We start from the raw sequence: 19,386 nt of genomic DNA, 5'->3' as shown, positions 1-19,386 counted from the left end.
AAGCAGGTAGGCTACTTCTGTCTCATGTATGTGGGAGTCCTTCCCATTTCCCTGGGCTCCAAAGAACTTACAGGCTGAATGGTACTGCTGTAATGGGGCAAGACTCAAGCACATACCACCCCCTTGTCCCGGCACCTCTCAGACACAGTTCCCATGCCAAGGACAGCTCAAGCCCAAAGCCACCATATGAGCCTTGGCATGTTGTAACTGGGCGTTGGTCTGAACAGTCTGTGGAGCAGGACGCTGGGACATGCCAAGGCATGCATGGGAACATGCACACAGCCATAGGTAATGTGAGAACTGAATGCCTGTAAGTTTTTAGGCTTCCTTTGAAGTTGATGGGAATTTGCCTGAATGAGGTACATGTAAAAATGGAATAAAAGTGTTCAGTTTTGGCCTGTTAGGACATGGATGCCAATAGTAAATCCTCTTTTGCCGAAATCATAAGCAGCTGAATATTTGGGGATTAAGAATACTCTAACTAATGGCTTGCTGGTTAAAGGACGTAGAAGATTTGACCCCAATCTACTCTCCTGTCTCCTGCGTAGATGCTTCAGCTACTGAGTTGCACTGAGTGGTGCCTTTTAGCTCTTTGTTCTCTCCCTTTCCTCCCTACCTTCCCACATGTTACTTGGTCCTTGTCCACACTGGAAGCTGAAGTGTGCACAGATCCTCTCTTGAGAGATTTAAATCCCAGAGCCTGACAGGGTTTGGTACAATTCTTTATTTTCTGTAGTATCGCTCAGTGGCTAGTTGATAGCAGTTCCTGGAAGACCGTTGTGAGTTCCTCTCTTGGGTGACTGACTTTCCCCATGTGTTATGCAGGGACCTCAGGCTCTAGCTTTGGTCTGCATCTGCTGTAATTAACTAAAGATAGGTGCATCACTGCAGAGCATGGTGACTTTTAAATCATTGTGTTGACCAAGCCCAAAGTCCAATGAAAGTGAGATGAAATCACAAGAAATAATGACAAAAACTTGGCTGACTTCATTTACAGTGGTGTAATCTAAGTCAGTGAGTTCCCGTCAACACACAGTAACTGAAAAGATTTGAATCTGGACTGGAAGGAAGACTGGGTGATCCACTCTTGTCCTCCTTTATTGCGGGTAGCTAGACCACATAATGCCTTTCATAAACTGGTGAGTTTCCAGCCTCAGGCCTGATGTTATACATTCTTCAGTTTTAAATGAATATGAGTCTAAGGAACATAAAGTTACAGGCTTTACTACTTCAGCATCTTATAGGTCAGTATGTCTGTACTGAGGGGCCTTAGAGAACACTTATGGTAAGATAGAGAGTCCCATGCTGCAGGTCAGAAAGTCACACGTTTCAATGTCAGTAGTCTGTTCAGCGAAGTGATAGCTTTATCTTCGTTGCATTATAGGAATGTATAAACAAGTTCATTAAATTACTGATGTTTATTTCATTATTATAAGATGCTTACAATGCACTAATTTTAAAATATTGTAGTAATAATTAGAGCTTATAGCTACTGTATAAATGCAGTATGTGTACACAATACTGATGTATACCTATCTAAAACATTCAAGTGATACATTGAAAGATGCATTGCTGTTAGTTCATCAGTAATTTTTATATATAGCTTTAATGTTATTTACTACAAAAGAAATATAGCTGGGTGTAATGCTTTAAATATAAATGGTGTTTTTCTGTATATAGCTTACTGTTAAATATTCTACACAGCAGCTATTGTGCATATGTTCTCTATGTGGTCATTTTGAATGGCTAATAGTTCAGCAGTTACTGACAAGTTGCTTTCTTGTCTAAAAACAGAGGAATGTGTGGATCCTTGTACACAGTGGGTATTCAAGTAATAATGAAAGTGATTGATGATAAAAAGCTTTCTTTCCACTGTTCTGCCATCAACAACCTATTGGGATCAAGAGAATGCTGGGATAGAAATTAATCTTCCCTGAATTATTCCAAGCAGTCAATTGATGGGAGATTTCTTTGATCTCATTCAGTTGAAATTGATTAATTCTGTTAATTACTCTGTTTGAACTGAGTTAGCAGGAATTTTTTGTGTGTTGCAGCATCCTTGATGGTTTGTCATTTTGCATGCCAAACAAGTAAACTTGGTAAAGAATTTGAAGGGAGGTGATGTCAGTGTAGTATTTACTGACTAAGACTGATAATGACTATCAATGATAAATATCTGTAGAAGTGGTCAGATGCATTTGTTTCCACACTTGGATATTTAATTGAAACTGTCATTGGTTAGAATGCATAAACAGTCCTTGGAGCAGAAACTCATGTCTCCCTCGGCCAAGAGCATACATAACCACTAAGTTAGGAATGTTTTCGCTCTTTCTTCCTCTGTCCTTTTCCCATCTCATAAATCCTGAATTCTACATGAACAACTGGGATTGCATTAGGAGACACTTGGGATGTTTGGGACTGTAAGAATAGGTTGACATGTACTGAAGGATTTGCCCCATACTAAGGAGATGACTGCTTAACGTTTGTCAACCATCCTGAAATCCATCTTGACTCTGACTAGCTTTTAGTCAAAAATAAAATTAATTATACTAAAATGTTAAGATCAAAAAAACCCTAACCAAAACCAGAACAATGACTATTTATGGAGAGAGGTATGAGAAAGGAAACAATAAAACATGCTGTCGCTGCATCTCACTTTAGTTAGACATCAAGGTGATCTGTCTTTGCCATGTAGCTAGTAGGCACTTAAGCCAAAATAATTTCCAAAATATTTGTCAAAGCCCTCTGGTGCTGAGATCCAGCTCTCTTGTGCCATGCCTGCCATGGGTTAGTCCTTGCTCTACAAAGATGCCTTTGGAACGCTCCTCTGTGACAGTGTAGACTCAGCTGGAAGTCAGCAGCCAAATGACTCTGAAGTAAACCTTTTGTGCAGTAGGAAACCAAAACATAATGACAAGCTCAGTACTTGGTCTGAGGGTAAACAGGTCATTTACCTCTTTTCAGTAAAATTATTTCTGCTGATGGCAAGGGAGATCAGACTTCTTAAGCACTCATGTAAGTATATTAGTATTTATAACACTGAAGTGTAAACTTTATTTTGCACAAACATGCAAGTGAGAAAAAATATAGCTCAGTAATATTTCCTAGAGACCAGACACAATCACAGGACAGCACACTTGAGTCCAGTAATGTATTAGGATAGGTGATCTCTAAGCATGACTTGCTGGAACTGGGAGAGTCCCAGTGATAGACTCTCTCCAGGGAAGTGAAAGATATAGATTTAAATTCCTTTATGCAGAATTAAAATTTGAGTCCTTTACCCCTTATGCTGAGAGAGTCCTCCAATCATTGTACTATTGCATAAAATCTGGTGGAGACATTTCTTTTATTTATGTTTTAAAATAAAGTGGTAACCATCCCTACATTTCACATAAAGTTTGTTCTGTCAGTCTTCCAGAAAAGCCTACCAAATAAACTCCCCTGAGGAGATAAGTAAGGAAGGCTTATTTTCTGGATCAATTGGGCATAAGAATGCCATTAGTGTTGAGCAGCATGGTGGGAAGTGTGTTTGTGTCCAGAAACAAAAAGTTTGCTAAAGAAAACCAGTGGTGAAAACTGAGCCTCACAGAAATTAAAAGAAATAGGGGTTTTGGAATCATGATATTGCATATAGGCACCTCTGTCCACATCAGATGCCATGTCTGTTCCCTGCACAATGATATAGAAAAAACCAAAATAGCTGACATAGAAGTAACTCCAGAACTGGAGACAGCACATACATGGCATGGAAGTACTGCAACTGAGCCAGTTCGCCATGCTGGGAGGTCAGAGTTACTAAGTTTGAATGTGCTGCTGTGAAGACCATCCCTGCCCTATCTTCAGGAGCCGGCAATATTTTTGTAATATGCTCCACAATCTTATGCATGGAGCAGGTGGCTCTGAATTCTGCCATGGCTCCTTGTGCAGGGTTGTGCTGCTATGTACATGTATATATAAAATCCTCGACATCTGGATTACATGTTATTTCTGTAGATTTGCTAGCAGGATGCAGAACCTACTACTGCAGGACCCTGTGACCCTGCAAATTAGGAATAAGGGATATTTTTTCCAGAAGTCCACTTTACTAGTTACAATATTAGCTGACTTTCCAGAATATTCTAGGTGATTTTTATAAGAAAAATCATCAGATCCTCCGTCTAAAACAAAGAAAGAAATTACCAATGAGTCCCTGAGAATCTAGTACAAATCTTCAGCCTGAGGCTTTCTTTCTGACTGCTTTTGTCTTACTTCTTCCATTGAGATATTCTCACTGGATAAAGCCTTAAGTAATTTTTTTTTAGTATTAATCCCCTTAATATCTGAGGTTGTTATGAGAGAGAGAGCATGAAAATTTAGGAAAGCAATAATTTCAGGAACTGCTTTCTTTAGGGCTTTTCTATTAACTTTTTTTAGCAACTGTGCTTCTTAAATTGCTAAACTCCCATCTTTAACAAAAAAAAAAAAAATCACACAAAGTTACAGGAATTGTTACAATGGGTCACCTATGTTATTCTGTTGCCAATATATTATTTAGAAAACATAATATTTAGAAAAATAATTAAGAAAATTAATAGTTTTTATTGAAGATTACCTTTTAGAGTAATGTAATGAATTTTTTACAATCTCACTTTTCCCATTATACAATAGGGAGAGTTAACTTTTGGGCAAGTGATTATAAAAATATTAAGATGTTGAGGATTTTAGAAATAGAACGTCCTTCATGTCAAGGCTGCTAAGATGTCATGGAAATTTAATCATTTTAATTTTAGCTGTTTTATGTAAAGGGGTTATCATAAAGTAACTTTCTCACCAGTCATAGTCCTAAGTGCATCTGGTTATATTTGGAGCATTTATATCTGGAGTATATTTATATTTATTATGCAAAGAGGAAAACGGTGATCCAATCTTCCCCTACATTTTGTATCTACATTTTCCTTGGAGATGGAAACCAGCCTTAATACTCCCTGTAACAACGGAAAATAAAGCAGGAAACTCTACAAAATAGTGGATCAATTTCCTTGCATGCTTAACATTAGTGGTACAACACAAATTAAAGACCTTACTTCTAGAAAAAATGTAAAGGTAGATTAGTGGATACTTTAAAGCTGAAAAGATGAGTATGAACCTGTAGTCTGTTCTCCTGCCAGCAGTCCATAGCTGCCAGCTCAAGATTAAACCCCCAAGCCTAGAATTTCAAGGTCTACACTTGAAAGAAAATAGAGGGAAGAGTGTTCAAAGATGGAAGTGCTGAGCAATGCTAATGCACCGCGCGTCAGAATGGCAGCAATTTAATGCTTCTTGCTGTCCAAGCACCTCATGTAAACTGGGCTCTGTTCACCCAGCTTTCTACCCGCATGGTGCTAGTGGCATCTTTTTCACAGCAGAAAGATGTGATCATTGGAAGGGGTAGGTGACACTTTGCAGATAAAGCTATGAAGTTGTGACGCATTGATTTTCGAAGTCAGACTTTCAATGTGATATGAAATTACCTCTTCACCTCTGTTTAGGCACTTAACAGTGAAACTGGGAGATACTTCTTTTGCTTAGAGTTTTAAAAGGTGAAGCTCCATGCTCCTTTAAATTAACTAACCATTACAACTGCCATATTTTGAAAGGGGCATTAGTGTACAGCTTAGTTTCACACTGTGATTTGTGAGCTCTGTGCCTGGCATGGGGGCAGGAGAAAATGACAAAATAATTGAGAAGAGATAAAATTAGCTGTCTATCCTTAGAACAAGCTATCGAATTAAAAAAAAAAAACCCCACAAACTACCAAATACTGTCTTCCTATAAAAAATCTGTATCATCATTTCCAGATATATCTCCATGTAGCTGAATACAGAGAAATTGCCAGAAAATGTAGTCTTTTGTGCACATTTGAAAATAACTCTCTTCATTTTCTCTTATGGCTACTGCCACGTAGAAGTCTGCTGGTTTTAAAACACAGTTATACTTAATGTTCTCCTTTTTTATCTCCTCATTTGTATTATTTATTTCTGCAGGCAAGTTCTTTAATTATCCCTGCATGATACTTATTTAGTATTGCTTGGGCTATTTTCTCTTTTCTTTTTCTAGTTTGTTCTGTTTCTTCCAAATTTTATTTGTGGATCACTCTACAAGAAAAGCACTAATGCTATTTTAGGTGATTTCCAGTGTCCTCTGCTTTTTATTTTATTTACAGATTGTTGTGCCATAGCTCTCTGTCACTATTTCCAGAGTTCCCTGAAATGTGGACGTAGTACTTTAGAAATATAAAACTCAAATCTTCAGCTCCTCAAGATACAGTTTAAAAGCAAGCACCTGCTTACTTACTCATGGAAAACTATCTTTAGAGACAGCATGAACTTGGGCCATTCTCTTGTCAGGCCTGGTGCATGCAGTCTTATGCGCATGTTCTTTTTCTTTCAAAATACTCCATGCTCTTTTCCGCACTGCAAAGACAATACAGAGTTTAGGTTTCCATCTCATAAGTCATCCAGTAGCACCACGAAAATCCATGAGGACAGTTTCATGACTGGTACTAACGAGTGTGGACAGCCAGATACAAAATCTTGATATTCCCATTGTCAGCCTCCTATTTTGAAGAGACCACAACTAGCAAAAGTGAAGAACAAATCATAAGCCAGCTATTTTGTAGAACATTTTGGTGATTACAGAAAAACATTTTGTAATAATCCCAAAGCACCACAAGCTTTCCCTTGAGGAGATCAGTAATTCAAGGCAGTAGCAAGTTTTTCCTGTGCCTAAATAATCCATAATAGAAGTGACATATTGCAATTAACATTTAGTGTTAATGAGAATGGCATTGAAAAGTTAGTTATAATTGTTGCTTCTGAAGCTCTCCAAGCATACAAGATTTGTGAAAGCAAATATGAAAAAACAGTGGCAGAACACATGACAAATAAATCCCATTAGGGGTGGTAACATGACACAGGCAGGGAGGAAACCCAGTGGGATATTTGCAAGCCAGAAAAGAAAAATACACATTCACGATATTAATTACAACGCTGAATACTTTATGGTTTCTAATACAACTTATCACTTGCTCCACGTGGATAAATAGGTAAGAATTAGTAGTGATGGAAAGAATTAGATCCTAATTAAAACTGACAACTGAGCTGTATGAAAATAGATGGGCACATGCAAACATTTTTTCTAGTAATTGATGAGGTGAGAAACAATGGCTTTTCTGCTGAACAAATAATTCGTCACCCTGAGACAGGCACTCATGGTAGATGTAATAGCTTGCCAGTGAGGTAAAACTCATTAATACATATTCTAGTTCTACTGCATATGCTTAACTCATTTACAAATGTTAATTAAAAGTAATGACATATTTTTAAATGAGACTGCTTTAAGGCTTTGTGGTTTTCAGAGGCAGATGAGGGTTGAATATCACTTAGCTACCTGCAAGTGTCTCCTGCCTACTGCCTTCTCTTTGCCCTCCTAGCACTGGTGGTGGGCTGGGAAGGTGCAGTGCCAGCATGGTCACCAGAAGCAGCCCTGTGTCCTCATGTCTTGACTGCCTGCAAAGCACTGGCTCTGTCTGCTCCTTTGCTTGAAGGAGAAGCAGGCTGTATTCCATTAGTTTCTTCTTTAGTGTAAATTCCCATAGAAGGATATGACTAATGGTTTAATGGCAGAATACAGTAACACGGCATGGCCTTAATGTCATAATTATCCATAAAGAACTGTCAGAGATCTTTTAATGTCTCCAAAGAAGTCAAGAGACAAGTAATTTGTAAGTCCCACTGCATAAGTAAAATAAGCCCTTAAATTTGCTTACTAAATAAGTATTTCTGCTGAGCACTGCTATGATAAAACTCAATGGTAGCAAAGGTTTATCCTTGACTTTAACTTGGTATATGGTTTGACCCATTCTGAAGACTGGCTGAAGTTTCCTGCTCTCATGCCACGAGGAAGTGTAATTTCCTTTAGAGGGGAAGATGCTGTGTCCACAGTAAGGCCTGAACCCCATAGCAATACACGGTTTGATCAAAGGTGCGGGTCCCCTGCAGTGAATTAAATAGGTGACCATATGAACAGTGTGTTGAAGTCAGTGAGGGACGCGCCTTCACTGGAAGCCTGGCTATAAAAGTCCCTTGAGAATGTAGAAATCCATGTCAAATAAAAAAGAGTGAAGGCTGGAATCTGAGGTGAGGCACCTCCTCTAACACAGCTGGTTTGAGAAGGGCATTTGCTGCACCCAGAGGTGGAGGGCTGGCAAAAGCCCCTTGTTCCAGGTACAAAGCAAATGCTCTTCATGGCCTTTCAGGGAGGGAATGCCTCCTGCAACTGGACAGTGGAAAAGAAAGTGTTACTGACAGATATGGGTGCTTTTTATGTACGCTTTTAAAATTGGTCTTTCTGGGGTAATATTTTTCTGGAATAACTATTTCCTTACACGTGTTCTTCTGTCCTATCAAAACTATGTTTAGATTATCTACAGCTGCTATTTGTATGAATGTGCTATCGCTATGTTTATCATGAAACTTCGGCTTCCTCTGCATGGTGCATGCCTGTCTCTCTCAGCTGAGCTCACTTTCAACACTTCAAAGAGTAAAGCATCTTCCAGCAGCCACTGTCTGTGAGTAATGTAGTTACCCCAAACTAATGCCAATACATTTTTAGACAGCATTTGTGAGTCTTTCTCATGTTAATAGGAAATAGACAAACCTGCATGTAGTTAATGTTACAAGCTTTTTATTTTAGTTTGTTCAGATAAATCTGTTACAGCAGCAAGCCTATTTGTTTGCAAGGTTGGACCTCTGTGTTGTAGTTGCTTTTATTACCTAATCTTGTCAGTGTTGGTTGGTGGTATGTTTTGCCAGTGATACACTGCATTTGAATATGTTTGTTTAGTAAAGCTCAGGCCTGGCACGTCAAACTGGTCAAACTGATAGTTTCAAATTTGAGGGCAAAATGGTTACACACAATATTCAAACAATGTGTGGTATACATTACAATAAAAATCTTGGAGGGCAAGACTTCTCAGATTAAATACTGGTGCTATATAAAGCCTCCAGAAAATAGGAGTTGCTATACACAATAATTTTGGTTGTACACTACAAAAAGAATTACTGTTTTTCTTGCTGGATTTGAAGATGTCTGCCACTAAAGGTCCCTGCCATATGTGGAGTGTTTACATACCTGGTAAAAGTGAGAAAATGCAGCCTAAGTCCACTTTAAGTGTCCACTTTAAGTATGTGGTAAACTCTAGCTGAGGATAGCATCTGGGATCTCAGTAGGTGGAAAATATCAGTAAAACCAGACATTGGAGATATTTACTAGGTAATTAATGGAAATAATTACTTTCACAGAGACAGCTCTTCAGCTATTTAAGTTAAAGCACTAATACAGTCATTCTCGGAGTTGATCTCAAAATGGTTTCTCCGTTTTGGGTGGAATGCCTGTATTTAAGGCTTTGTGAAACCCTCCTGAAGCTATTGATAGGCTCCCCACTGAGTTCATTGTATGCAGTAAGTCTGACCCTTTTTCAGCTTTCAATAATTATTCCTCCACTCATGGAAAAACAAAATCTTATTCCAAATAATCAGATTGCTAAAGAAAGGCATATAGCACTATTTTCCACAAGACTTCAGACAGACACAGGACAGCATGGAGGAAGATGTTCATGCCTGTTTTCCCATAGGATGTCAGAAGAAAACCTCTGAACGGATTCTTTTCCATGAGATAGGAACGGAGATTGTTTATATAGGCTGCAGCCACAGGCTGCAGCTCAAACTGAACTGCAGGTCCGTATGCTGCACCTTGCGAAGACATGTGAACGCACTAGGGAAGACGGGCGTGATTGATGTTGCTGAAATCAGAGTCCTAAGGAACTCAATATTACTCTCATTTGTATTATGTCACATTGATACAGAGAAGCATTAGAATAAGTGACTTCTAAAGTGTTTGCTGATGGCGCTGCTGATTTGAGCAGGATTATAGCCCATTAAACACCCGATGTATGACTGACTTTGGCCATTTCACAGATACAGCCTCTGGCTTTAAATGCTGGTGACCTACACCGATTTGTTACATGGAGTAATTTTCTAACGTGTTTGCAGAGACTTTTAGAGAGTGGTTGTGAGAGCAGTTTTTGGATTCTCTTGGTAAATCCTGCTCTGTCTTTTAGGCGAGTTCATCACATCAGCGCGAACAGCTGACCCATGGATATTGTCACAGGTGACACATGACTGGGAAATTAGGGGAGTTAGCAAACATAATAAAAATAATTTCGGGCTCCTTAGAACCAGAAATCACAGTTGAGGCAGTATTTCTGATATAACTATCAGACTAAAATGGAAGGAGGCAGCGCGCTGTGGCAGTGCGTGTGATAGGAGAGCGGCTACTATCCCTGACTCCCAGATCCCACCTAGTTAACTCCTTGCAGCAAAACACCGGTCTGCAAAGCACACGGGTTAAAAATCAAGGCCGATCTCCGCAGCCCCGCTCCTCTCCTTGGCGAGGACCGAGGTCCCCCCGGCTTGTCCCCCTGCGGTGACATTTCCCCTAGTTCAAAAGTTCACGGGGAGGCTTTGGCGAGGCGGTGGCGTGTGGGCTGGAGGGGGACCGCCGGCAGGTCCTGCCTCTCCTCCCTCCTGCCTCTCTCTTCGCTGTTTTCCAGGAGAGATCTTGGTCTCCGCAGGTACCGCTCTGTCTCGCCCCCCTCCCTTTTTTCCCCCCCTCCCTGCGCCCCTGCAGCATCGGAGGGAAGCGGGTGCGGAGCAGCGGGTGGGGACACGCACACACACAGACACACACACGCCGCCCCACAAAAGGCATCGCCGGGCTCGGGCTGCTCCGCACGCCGCGGGGCACGCACGGACACACACACACGGCCACGCACGGACACTCACACACACACACACACGCACACACACAGACGCCGCGATGTGCGATGCGCGATGCGCGACGTGAGGCACCTCGCACGCCCCGGGGCCGGGGGGATCCGCGCTGCCAGCCCGCCCGCCCCTACCGCTCCTTCTCCTCCAGACCCATTCATCAGAGCCTCTTCCTCTCGGTCTCCTCCTTCCTTCCTTTCTTTTTTTTTTTCCCCTATTTTTTTTTTGTTTTTAATATTTTTAATGTGCTCTGACTGTATCTACCCAAGCCCAGAAAAAATGCCTGCCCGTGGAGCGAGGAGAGGGCACCGGGTCGGTAAATAAGAAGTGAGTACGAGCACAATGGCGTGCCTCCCCGCTCCCAGCCCTGTGGATGCTGCATGCGCCCCTGCTTCCCCCGCAGCCGAGGACCCCGGGATGCTCCCCGCGCCGCGGCGGCCCGAGCCCCTTTGTACCTTGCCTGGCTGTTATCCCTGCCTTCCCTTGCCTTCCCGGCCCCGTCGCTGGCCGCCTCGCCCCCCGCGCCGCTCGCCGAGACACGGAGCATCCCCGCCGGCGGAGGCTCGGGGCTCGCCCGCCGCGGCTCGCCGCGCTGGGGCTGCACCCGCTCGGGGCCGGTGGGCATCCCCCCGCTGATTGCACCCACTCGGGGCCGGTGGGCATTCCCCCGCTGATTGCACCGGGGCTGCACCCACTCGGGACCGGCGGGCAACCCCCCGCTCATTGTACCCACTAAGGACCGGCTGGCACCCCCCGGCTCATCGCACCCAGTCGGGGCCCCCAGACATCCCCCAGCTCATTGCATCGACTCGGGGCCCCCAGGCACCTCCCGGCTCATGGCACCCACGCGGGACCAGTGAGCACCCCCCAGCGCATTGCATTCACTCGGGGTCCCCAGGCACATCCCAGTTCATCGCACCGGCCGCGGGGAGGTGGCGGCGGTGCCTGGTACCCGCTTCTTTGTTCGCCGCCAGCAGCCGCGGCGGAGCGGCGCTGCCCCAGGCAGGCGGGCAGGGGGGCTGCCCGACCCCTTGCACCGTCCTTGGGGGCTCGGAGGGTCGCGGGGAGGGGGTTCCCCCGCCAAGGAGTGGGGCGCATGGGGTGGGGAGAGCCGTGCCCGTCCCCGAGTGCCCGCAGGGTGGGAGGCGTGACCGCGGCAGCCACCCCCGGGGAAGCCCCGTGTGCCACCCCGAGGGATGCTATCCCGAGGGATGCCCAGGGTCCCCGCTCGACCCGGGACCGGGCTGGCTCACTCCCCTCCTGCCCTCTTCTCCCTACTGGGGACGTGTCCCACCTCCGTCGTCCGGAGGGAGACTTTCCTCTAGGTTTAGATCTGGGTTTTTCCCACTGGCAGCTGGAAGCGGTGTCGTGCCCGTTAGAAATGTAGATGTAATTCAAAACAATTTAAATATAGCTTGTGCGGTCAACTGCTGTGGCCATCTTCCCGCAAGAGACCTTTACCTGCACTAGATGTGGTAGATTTTTTTTTAGTGCCTGGGTAGTTGCTGGTAGTCACATGAGTTATCAAGATACTCGATAACATCACCCAGCTGCTCTTTTCCTAACCCAGTGGGGGGTAGCTGTAAATAAAAATACACGCCTTAACAAATGGGTGACTTTTCCAGTGAGTACACGTATCTTTTACTGGTATTTTCTGAAAGGTGTAATCGATACTCAATTAACACTTTAAGACCGGTGTGATGAGCAATATATTGTTTTTATGGATGTGTGTGTGGAATTCGCAAGTGATCATACAACTGTTGTCAGAGAGCGTTTGTCGGAGCACAGGGCAAAATAGGTGAGCGAAAGGAGGATTTGTATTTTTCTGTTACCTCTATAATGCTGAGGTAGAACATAAACAAAAGGCTGCTTCACAGTGCTTAAGAAAGCAGTGGGTGCAAAGAATCTCTGCAACAAAATACCATTTTATACTAATTTAAATACAAGAGCATAGGGGAAATCTGCGCTCATTAAATGATCAAATAGGAGAAGGAGGCAGATGCATATAGAAACAGTTCAGATGTGTAAAGTGGATAATACTACTCAGAGCAGCAGCTTCATTGTAAAGTGGCATGAGGTTTATGTGAAAGATTCAACAGTTGAAGAATTTCAGTTGGAATCAACAGAATTTAGCTAATCTTGGCAAGAAGTTCACGAAATCTGAACAGCACTGTAAAAATTAACTTTCTTTTTCTGTTTTGCCAGTGGCGGCACCTGACTTGCTGGATCCCAAATCAGCCACTCAGAACTCCAAACCAAGATTATCATTTTCCACCAAGCCTACCGTGCTCGCTTCACGGGAGGAAAGTGATTCAGCTATTAATGTTATGAAATGGAAGACAGTCTCAACAATTTTTCTGGTGGTAGTTGTATATTTAATAATTGGAGCAACAGTATTTAAAGCCCTGGAGCAGCCTCATGAGACCTCCCAGAGAACCACCATTGTGATTCAGAAGCAGACGTTTGTATCTCAGCATTCCTGTGTGAATGCAACAGAGCTTGATGAACTGATTCAGGTAATCCAAACCCTTGTCACCATGCCTTAGAACAACAAATTATATATGGCAGCATTGCTGTGACAAATATCTTTGTTAGCAAAGCTCTATATTGGCTGAGTGCTGTAACAAGTGTTAAGACCACAAGCTGAGCAATAGCATTTTCATGCAAAGCCTCATGGTTGGAAAGCTATTGCTATTTTTAGGTCCAGTGTGCTTGGTAGACAGCCTTTGTATTGGAGGCCCCCTCTGCAGTAATTAAATGATTGTTCATCAGTGATATATACAATTAATAGTTCACAAAGGAATTGATACATTGATTGTGTCTTACCAGGTCTGTCAATATTTGAATTCCCTAATTCTGAAGAAGAAAATACACTGTCCATTGCCTTAAAGGACTTATAATTTACTGTGATTGTATCAAACTAGCTTTCCTCCCAGCTGTATGTTTCTTTTTATTGATTTTGCTTTAAGTACAGGAAAGTACCACGGAATTGCTATTTTGATCTTAAATCTCAATTTTCTCTGCTTTGTAAAGGCACATCCACAACTGATGTACATCGTTATGTTCCTGCTAACATGACTTCACCCTTGCAGGTTATCTGCCTCAGAATCATAGAAAATATTTATTTGCAGCAGCACAGAACTAGATCCAGAGCCTTATGAGGCCCTCTCCAACTTAAATCCCATGTTTCCGCATTCTTATGAATATCCAGTAGCACTGCAGGAAACAGCAAGGGGCTGCCAAATAATGTCAGTTCTGAGGATGAGACAGAGGTCACTCCATGGGGCCATCTGGGTCTGCAGAGCCTGAGATGGTACAGTGGAGGGTGGTGGGCATCCAGACCCTGGCTAGCATGAGCTCTGGAGTAGGCCAGTTGCATGGGCAGTAAAGCTTTCTGGAGGAATAGCCAACCTGGCTGTGTGTTTGGAAGTTGATTTTGCCTCTCTTGCCCAATCTGCTTTGAGTGTTAGCATGGACACCTGTTTTTTTCAGTTTTAAATGCAGAGCTCAGATGTACCAAGTTATTTTTATGGCACGCTACTTCTGAATTTTAAAGGCAAACTGGGAAAATGTCTTGCATTTTGTGATTTCTTCCCTGCCTTGTTGCTAAAATGTGTTCCAAAACTGCCACACTTTAAATGACTGTCAGACAGTTCGGGTCTCCATGTGCTGACTGGGCATGCCTGAGGAGGTGCTGTCTGTGTGAATTTCGACGCTGTGTAATAACCATGTTTCAGTGGTTTTACCAGCAGAATGTGAGATAATCTTCCGGAGAAATAAATACACACATTGATTGTTTCAATGTTTTGATTGAAACAATCTCTTGCAGGTAGTATAAATATCCCCATATGAAATTGTTAGGTCAGACATTGTACTTGTGAAGATAAAAATAGAAATTTTGAAGCAATGTTATCTTACATCATCAATGCGATCATCCTTAAGGCAAAAACTCTTGAAACTTGCTCTGGAGTACTTAGATATTTTCTGATTCCCTACCCAGAAGCACAGATTGCTAATTAAAAAACACTTCATCAGCATTCAATGCCCATTTGATGTTCTGTGTAAAACAGACAACGGTTTCAGTACAATTATCTGAGCGCAGATACCAATATCAGCATTATCTCCCATCTTTGCTAGCAATCTTGGCATGACCAGAAAGACACAGGCTTTTGAAGCGTGAGGGGGTGACACAGCCTCCCACAGCACATGGATGAAAGATAGTTGTGGGAAGAGTATGTTCTGCTTGTTGTTGAGATAAGTGGAAAACTTAACTTCTTCTTGTTCCTTTCTGATTCTCTGTGAAGAAGAACACCATGATGTGGAGGTACAAGCATTCTGTTAACAACCCTTTTATAGGAGGAGAGCTGAGGTATAGGGAGCCTGGTCCTAGAAGTGCATTTGGGCTCCTTTCTTTACACAGATAACAAGTTATATCAAGTTATTTAATGGTCAGGAATTAAGTGACTTGCTCAAAGTAAAGTAGGAAATCAGTGGTAAAGTAGAGTTTCAAATCCATTTTACCAAGTCTGGACTGCTGCCCTAAGTATGGGGTCATATTTCTTCTTTACCTACCACTTTGCCACAGAAGCTAAATTAAATGGAATACATTTTGTCTCTTTGGGTTTATGTCTGACTGCTGTTACACTATAATGCAGTGTTTCTTCAGCTGGGTGTCTATATGAATGAAAATAAATAGTGCATGGGAGGAAAAAGTAAATTGTATTTAAGAATTCACTGAAAGCTATAAAATTGAAAATTAATATGTACGAGTGCAGGAAGCTGGAATAATTAGTGTGTGTGAAGAAAATTACTGAGCTTACAGCCTGTAATGTCTTCTTTAATCAAGTATTTACCTTAAGCCAAACTATAATGAAATTCATTATAAACTTTTCCTTTTGAACTTAGTGTTCTGGGATTCCAGACAACGGTTTGGCTCTGGTTGATGGTAGTCATTGCTCAAGGTGCTTATCATGCCAGGCTTTTTCAGTCTTTACAACTTCTGATCTGCCACTTAATCCTTACTCTGAAGCAGGCTTGCCTATTCCGAGACTGCTAACTGGCAGTACAGTGTGCATTGGCTTAGTCAGGTGAGCAAATTGGGGAGACTAGTTGGAGAGCACCAATGCAGCTAAAAAAAATTGTACAAGTGGAATGAAAGTCCAGTTTGCTAGCACCCAGGGGACATCTAGTTTCCATCACCTTTGCTAAAATCTTCCCTTTGCCTTAGAGCTGATTACAACACAGAGTTATGTGCTTCTATATATGCACACAGGATAGGGAATTTTCCCTTCCTGTCTTCTCCATCCTTATTTTATCTCACCAGTTACCAAAAACCTGCCTGGCACAGCAATACATACTGTTGCCAACTTTTCAGTGCACACAGCTTTATTCCCTGGGTTTCAGATTCATGAAAGTACATATTTTCACAATGATTGTGTGGCTCCTCTAAATGTACTTAGTGAGAATTATACTTATATAGATTTCATATACTTTATATATGTGAAACATGGGTCAATGGAGAGCTGCTGTGCAGCACAGAAAAGGTGCGAAGCTGATGAAATGGAGTGCTCTGATGATTACAGCCAAATAGCCTCAGCTGCCTCAGAAGAATGACCTGGATTTCCCTCATAACTTTTCAGCCCTGTCCAGCAGCATTCTTCACATGTTGATAAAGAGGTGGTCTGCATGACCTCTGTCTCTGACTTCCATAGTCCAGTGTTACAAACCTCTTTTGGTCTAGACCACTTCACTTATTGCCTCACTATAATAAAATATACCTGCAATGAGCAACAGCAATGTATGACCCTGAGACCCGCTTCCAAATACATTTTTTTTTTGATATTTTGTGAGCCCTTCTGTTTAGTACCATACTTCAAATATGCAAAAGTCATGCAGAGCATATCTGTACACTCAAGAGGCCATTTTTTCTAGGCAGTTTCAATTCTGTTTGCTGTAGCCTCAAGCCAGTATTAACAATATTAAGTGCTGTACACAACGGCGCTGATGTGGGCAGGGCATAATAATCAGTGACGGTACATTTAGAACTACAACTAAAGAAATATCCCAGTGAACATATAAGCCCTACTTTGGTGAGTCTAACCAGGATTAAATAGACCAGCAAGCTGTGCATGGTCTCACGATAGACCTCGGTTTTCAAAGTTTCACTTGGAAGGTCTCGAAAGAATTTCATTTATTAACAAATAAGAAAGCACTGTTTTGTTGAAGGTTGTATATAATATCTAATACATGGTAAAGGTGTAGAAAGGGATGCGGCCAGACACTTTGCTACTGTTCGTTCTTCTGGAAGAAGAAGGACTCTTGACAATTCATCATGGATGGTGTTTTGATTTCTCCATCCATGCCTGCTCTCAACTTGGCCCTGACACACAATGCAAAGTAACTGCTGGGTGACAGGATAAAAGAGTAAATGTAGTTCAGGCTGTATGGATTTTATGTATATGTGACAAACTATTTAGACCTGATCTGCATTTGCACTAGTGATTTTTTACATCTGGCGTGGAACAGGTTTTCTCCCCACCACTGAGCGTTTTGTGGGTAGAAGCTGATAGAAACCTGTGTCTAATCCAGCTATATGCACACAAATAACAATGAACATGAAAGAATTAAAACAATTCTCTACTTTGAGAACTTATATCTCTACTTACTTCAGTCTAATTCTAGTTCTCTTCCAGTGTGTTAACAAGTCCCTATAGTAAGCTTGCTACTAAATATTTGAAAATGTTGGAGACAGTTTCCAAACTCAGATGCAAAAAGTGTATTGCCAAGTACCTAGAAAAATCTCCTGCTGCGCTTGTGTACCTTGCATAGTAGCAAATGGAAAGAAACCTTAGGTTACATTTCTGGTGTTCAGGTTGCACGCATGTCCTTCTGCAGTGCTGCACAGCCATAAAGTACATTAATACACCTTCATCACATCCCTTGAGGTTAAGAGTTTGTCTCTGTGGACAGGTGAGCCTGGCTGAATATGATATCAAACAACTTTGCAAAATTGTCACTATTATGGTTTCATACACCTCATTCCTCTATAGAATGGTTTGAGTTGGAAGTGATCTTAAAGATCATCTAATTATAAGGGGGAAACAAATTTGCTTTCTGTCCCCCAGAACTAATATTGTTCCTGGGAGGTAAGCTTGTGATTAGAGTGCATATTGTGGAATATCTTGGCAATGAGAGAAAAATATTTGTACCCTGCAAAAGAGAAAGCTGATTAAAAAAAACAGAAGACCTTTTTAATGTAAATGTCACCTAATTATGTATTATTGCTCAGCAGATAGTTGTTTTAGTGTTGACCTTTATAAACCAAAATGGGAAACCCTCTCCTTTTAATCTCCAAGGATCAAGTCGCTTAATGTATTGTTTTTGCATACAAAACCTGGAAATAAGAGAAATTTCAGTTATATTATTTTCAATGTCTAGAGTGTCCCAGCAAGCTGGTGTGAACTCTGTTCATTGTCTTAGTGAACTAATTCTGAAACCTAATAAAGAGTTTTCAAGTAAAGGTGCACTGAAATTTAATAACAGAACATACCTTATTTCTGTTTCCTTTAACATAAACATCCTTCCAACCCATCTATTCTGAAAACCCGAACAAGTGGAAAATAGAGTATCACACTGAACAGTACAATCTTTTAATATGCTCCAAATGGTAATTTTTGTCTCATAATGCCTTCATTTCAAAATCAGAACAAGTTTTCAGGGTGCTTCACCAAGCTGTCTCAGCAATAAAGGCCTCGGCAGTAAAAGACTTTTAAGTTCAGCCCCTTTCAGGTTATATGCATTCTTCTGCAAACTGACCGTCCACAAAAATGTGCTTGCGTTTAAAACAAAAAATGGAGTTAATGAACCACCAGGATTAGCTGAATTGACCTTGTTCCCACAAGTTGATCTTGGGTTCTGCATGGGCTTGTAGTTAACATGAGGAGAACAGCTCTCCATGCTGGGGTCCACAGTCATGTCCCATGCCTGTTTCCATCTTACATTGGCATCAGCAGCATTCTCCCTTTTCTTTCCATTCATCTGTTAGACTGTGAATGAGATCAAAATGTGTTTTCTTTTTGTCTCTCTTGAGGGAAGAATTTTTTTTTTTCTTAATCTCTCTGGAGGAAAGCCTGACACAGTTATGAATGACATAGGAGCAACATTTCTTTCATCAAACTGGCATCACCAGAGTGTCCTCGTTGCTGCTTATATGATTAATTCTTGTAAAAAATATTTTACTTTCAAATATGCATTTTCTGTAGCTTCATTTTTGTATTTCAGGGTAGCTAGCTTCCTTAAGTTGCACATCCACCAATAGCTGATTTTGTTTCTTTTTCACAGGGTATTTTAAAACTTGCATTGTAGCTCCGAGAAATTAATTTTGCTGCATCCTCATGAATATGTTGTTTTATTTCAGCTGAATAAGCTCCCTGAGTTCTCTGATTTTGTAGAAAACTGTTAAAATAAAGAAGTGTAAATATTTCTTTCTCTCCCAGAGAATAGAAGGCATTTGAGCTAGTTGTATTATTTTTTTAGATAA

The 19,386-nt window shown here is 41.7% G+C and overlaps 1 protein-coding gene and 1 long non-coding RNA gene across 6 annotated transcripts in view; one reads left to right on the top strand and one right to left on the bottom strand.

Moving 5' to 3' along the window:
• Positions 1 to 11,397, bottom strand: part of LOC128851838 (uncharacterized) — a 35,656-nt gene extending 24,259 nt beyond the window's left edge. The window contains exon 1 of the long non-coding RNA XR_008449342.1: positions 11,303 to 11,397. This is a non-coding gene — a long non-coding RNA (uncharacterized LOC128851838). The remainder of the gene's footprint in view (positions 1 to 11,302) is intronic.
• Positions 1 to 19,386, top strand: part of KCNK2 (potassium two pore domain channel subfamily K member 2) — a 129,775-nt gene that overhangs the window by 39,738 nt on the left and 70,651 nt on the right. For 3 of the 5 annotated variants that reach the window (XM_054063732.1, XM_054063728.1, XM_054063729.1), the window contains one exon: positions 13,053 to 13,363. In XM_054063732.1, coding sequence (XP_053919707.1) covers positions 13,175 to 13,363 — 189 coding nt within the window. In that variant the 5' untranslated portion in view covers positions 13,053 to 13,174. Of the gene's footprint in view, positions 1 to 10,539; positions 10,652 to 10,794; positions 11,175 to 13,052; positions 13,364 to 19,386 lie in introns of those variants that run through there. The other 2 variants (XM_054063731.1, XM_054063730.1) reach the window with 2 other exon arrangements.

The sequence above is a fragment of the Cuculus canorus genome, chromosome 3 (genome assembly GCF_017976375.1).
Source record: "Cuculus canorus isolate bCucCan1 chromosome 3, bCucCan1.pri, whole genome shotgun sequence".
Taxonomy (NCBI): domain Eukaryota; kingdom Metazoa; phylum Chordata; class Aves; order Cuculiformes; family Cuculidae; genus Cuculus; species Cuculus canorus.
The sequence above is the reverse complement of the archived record's forward strand: the minus strand, read 5'-3'. Positions and strand labels throughout refer to the sequence as shown.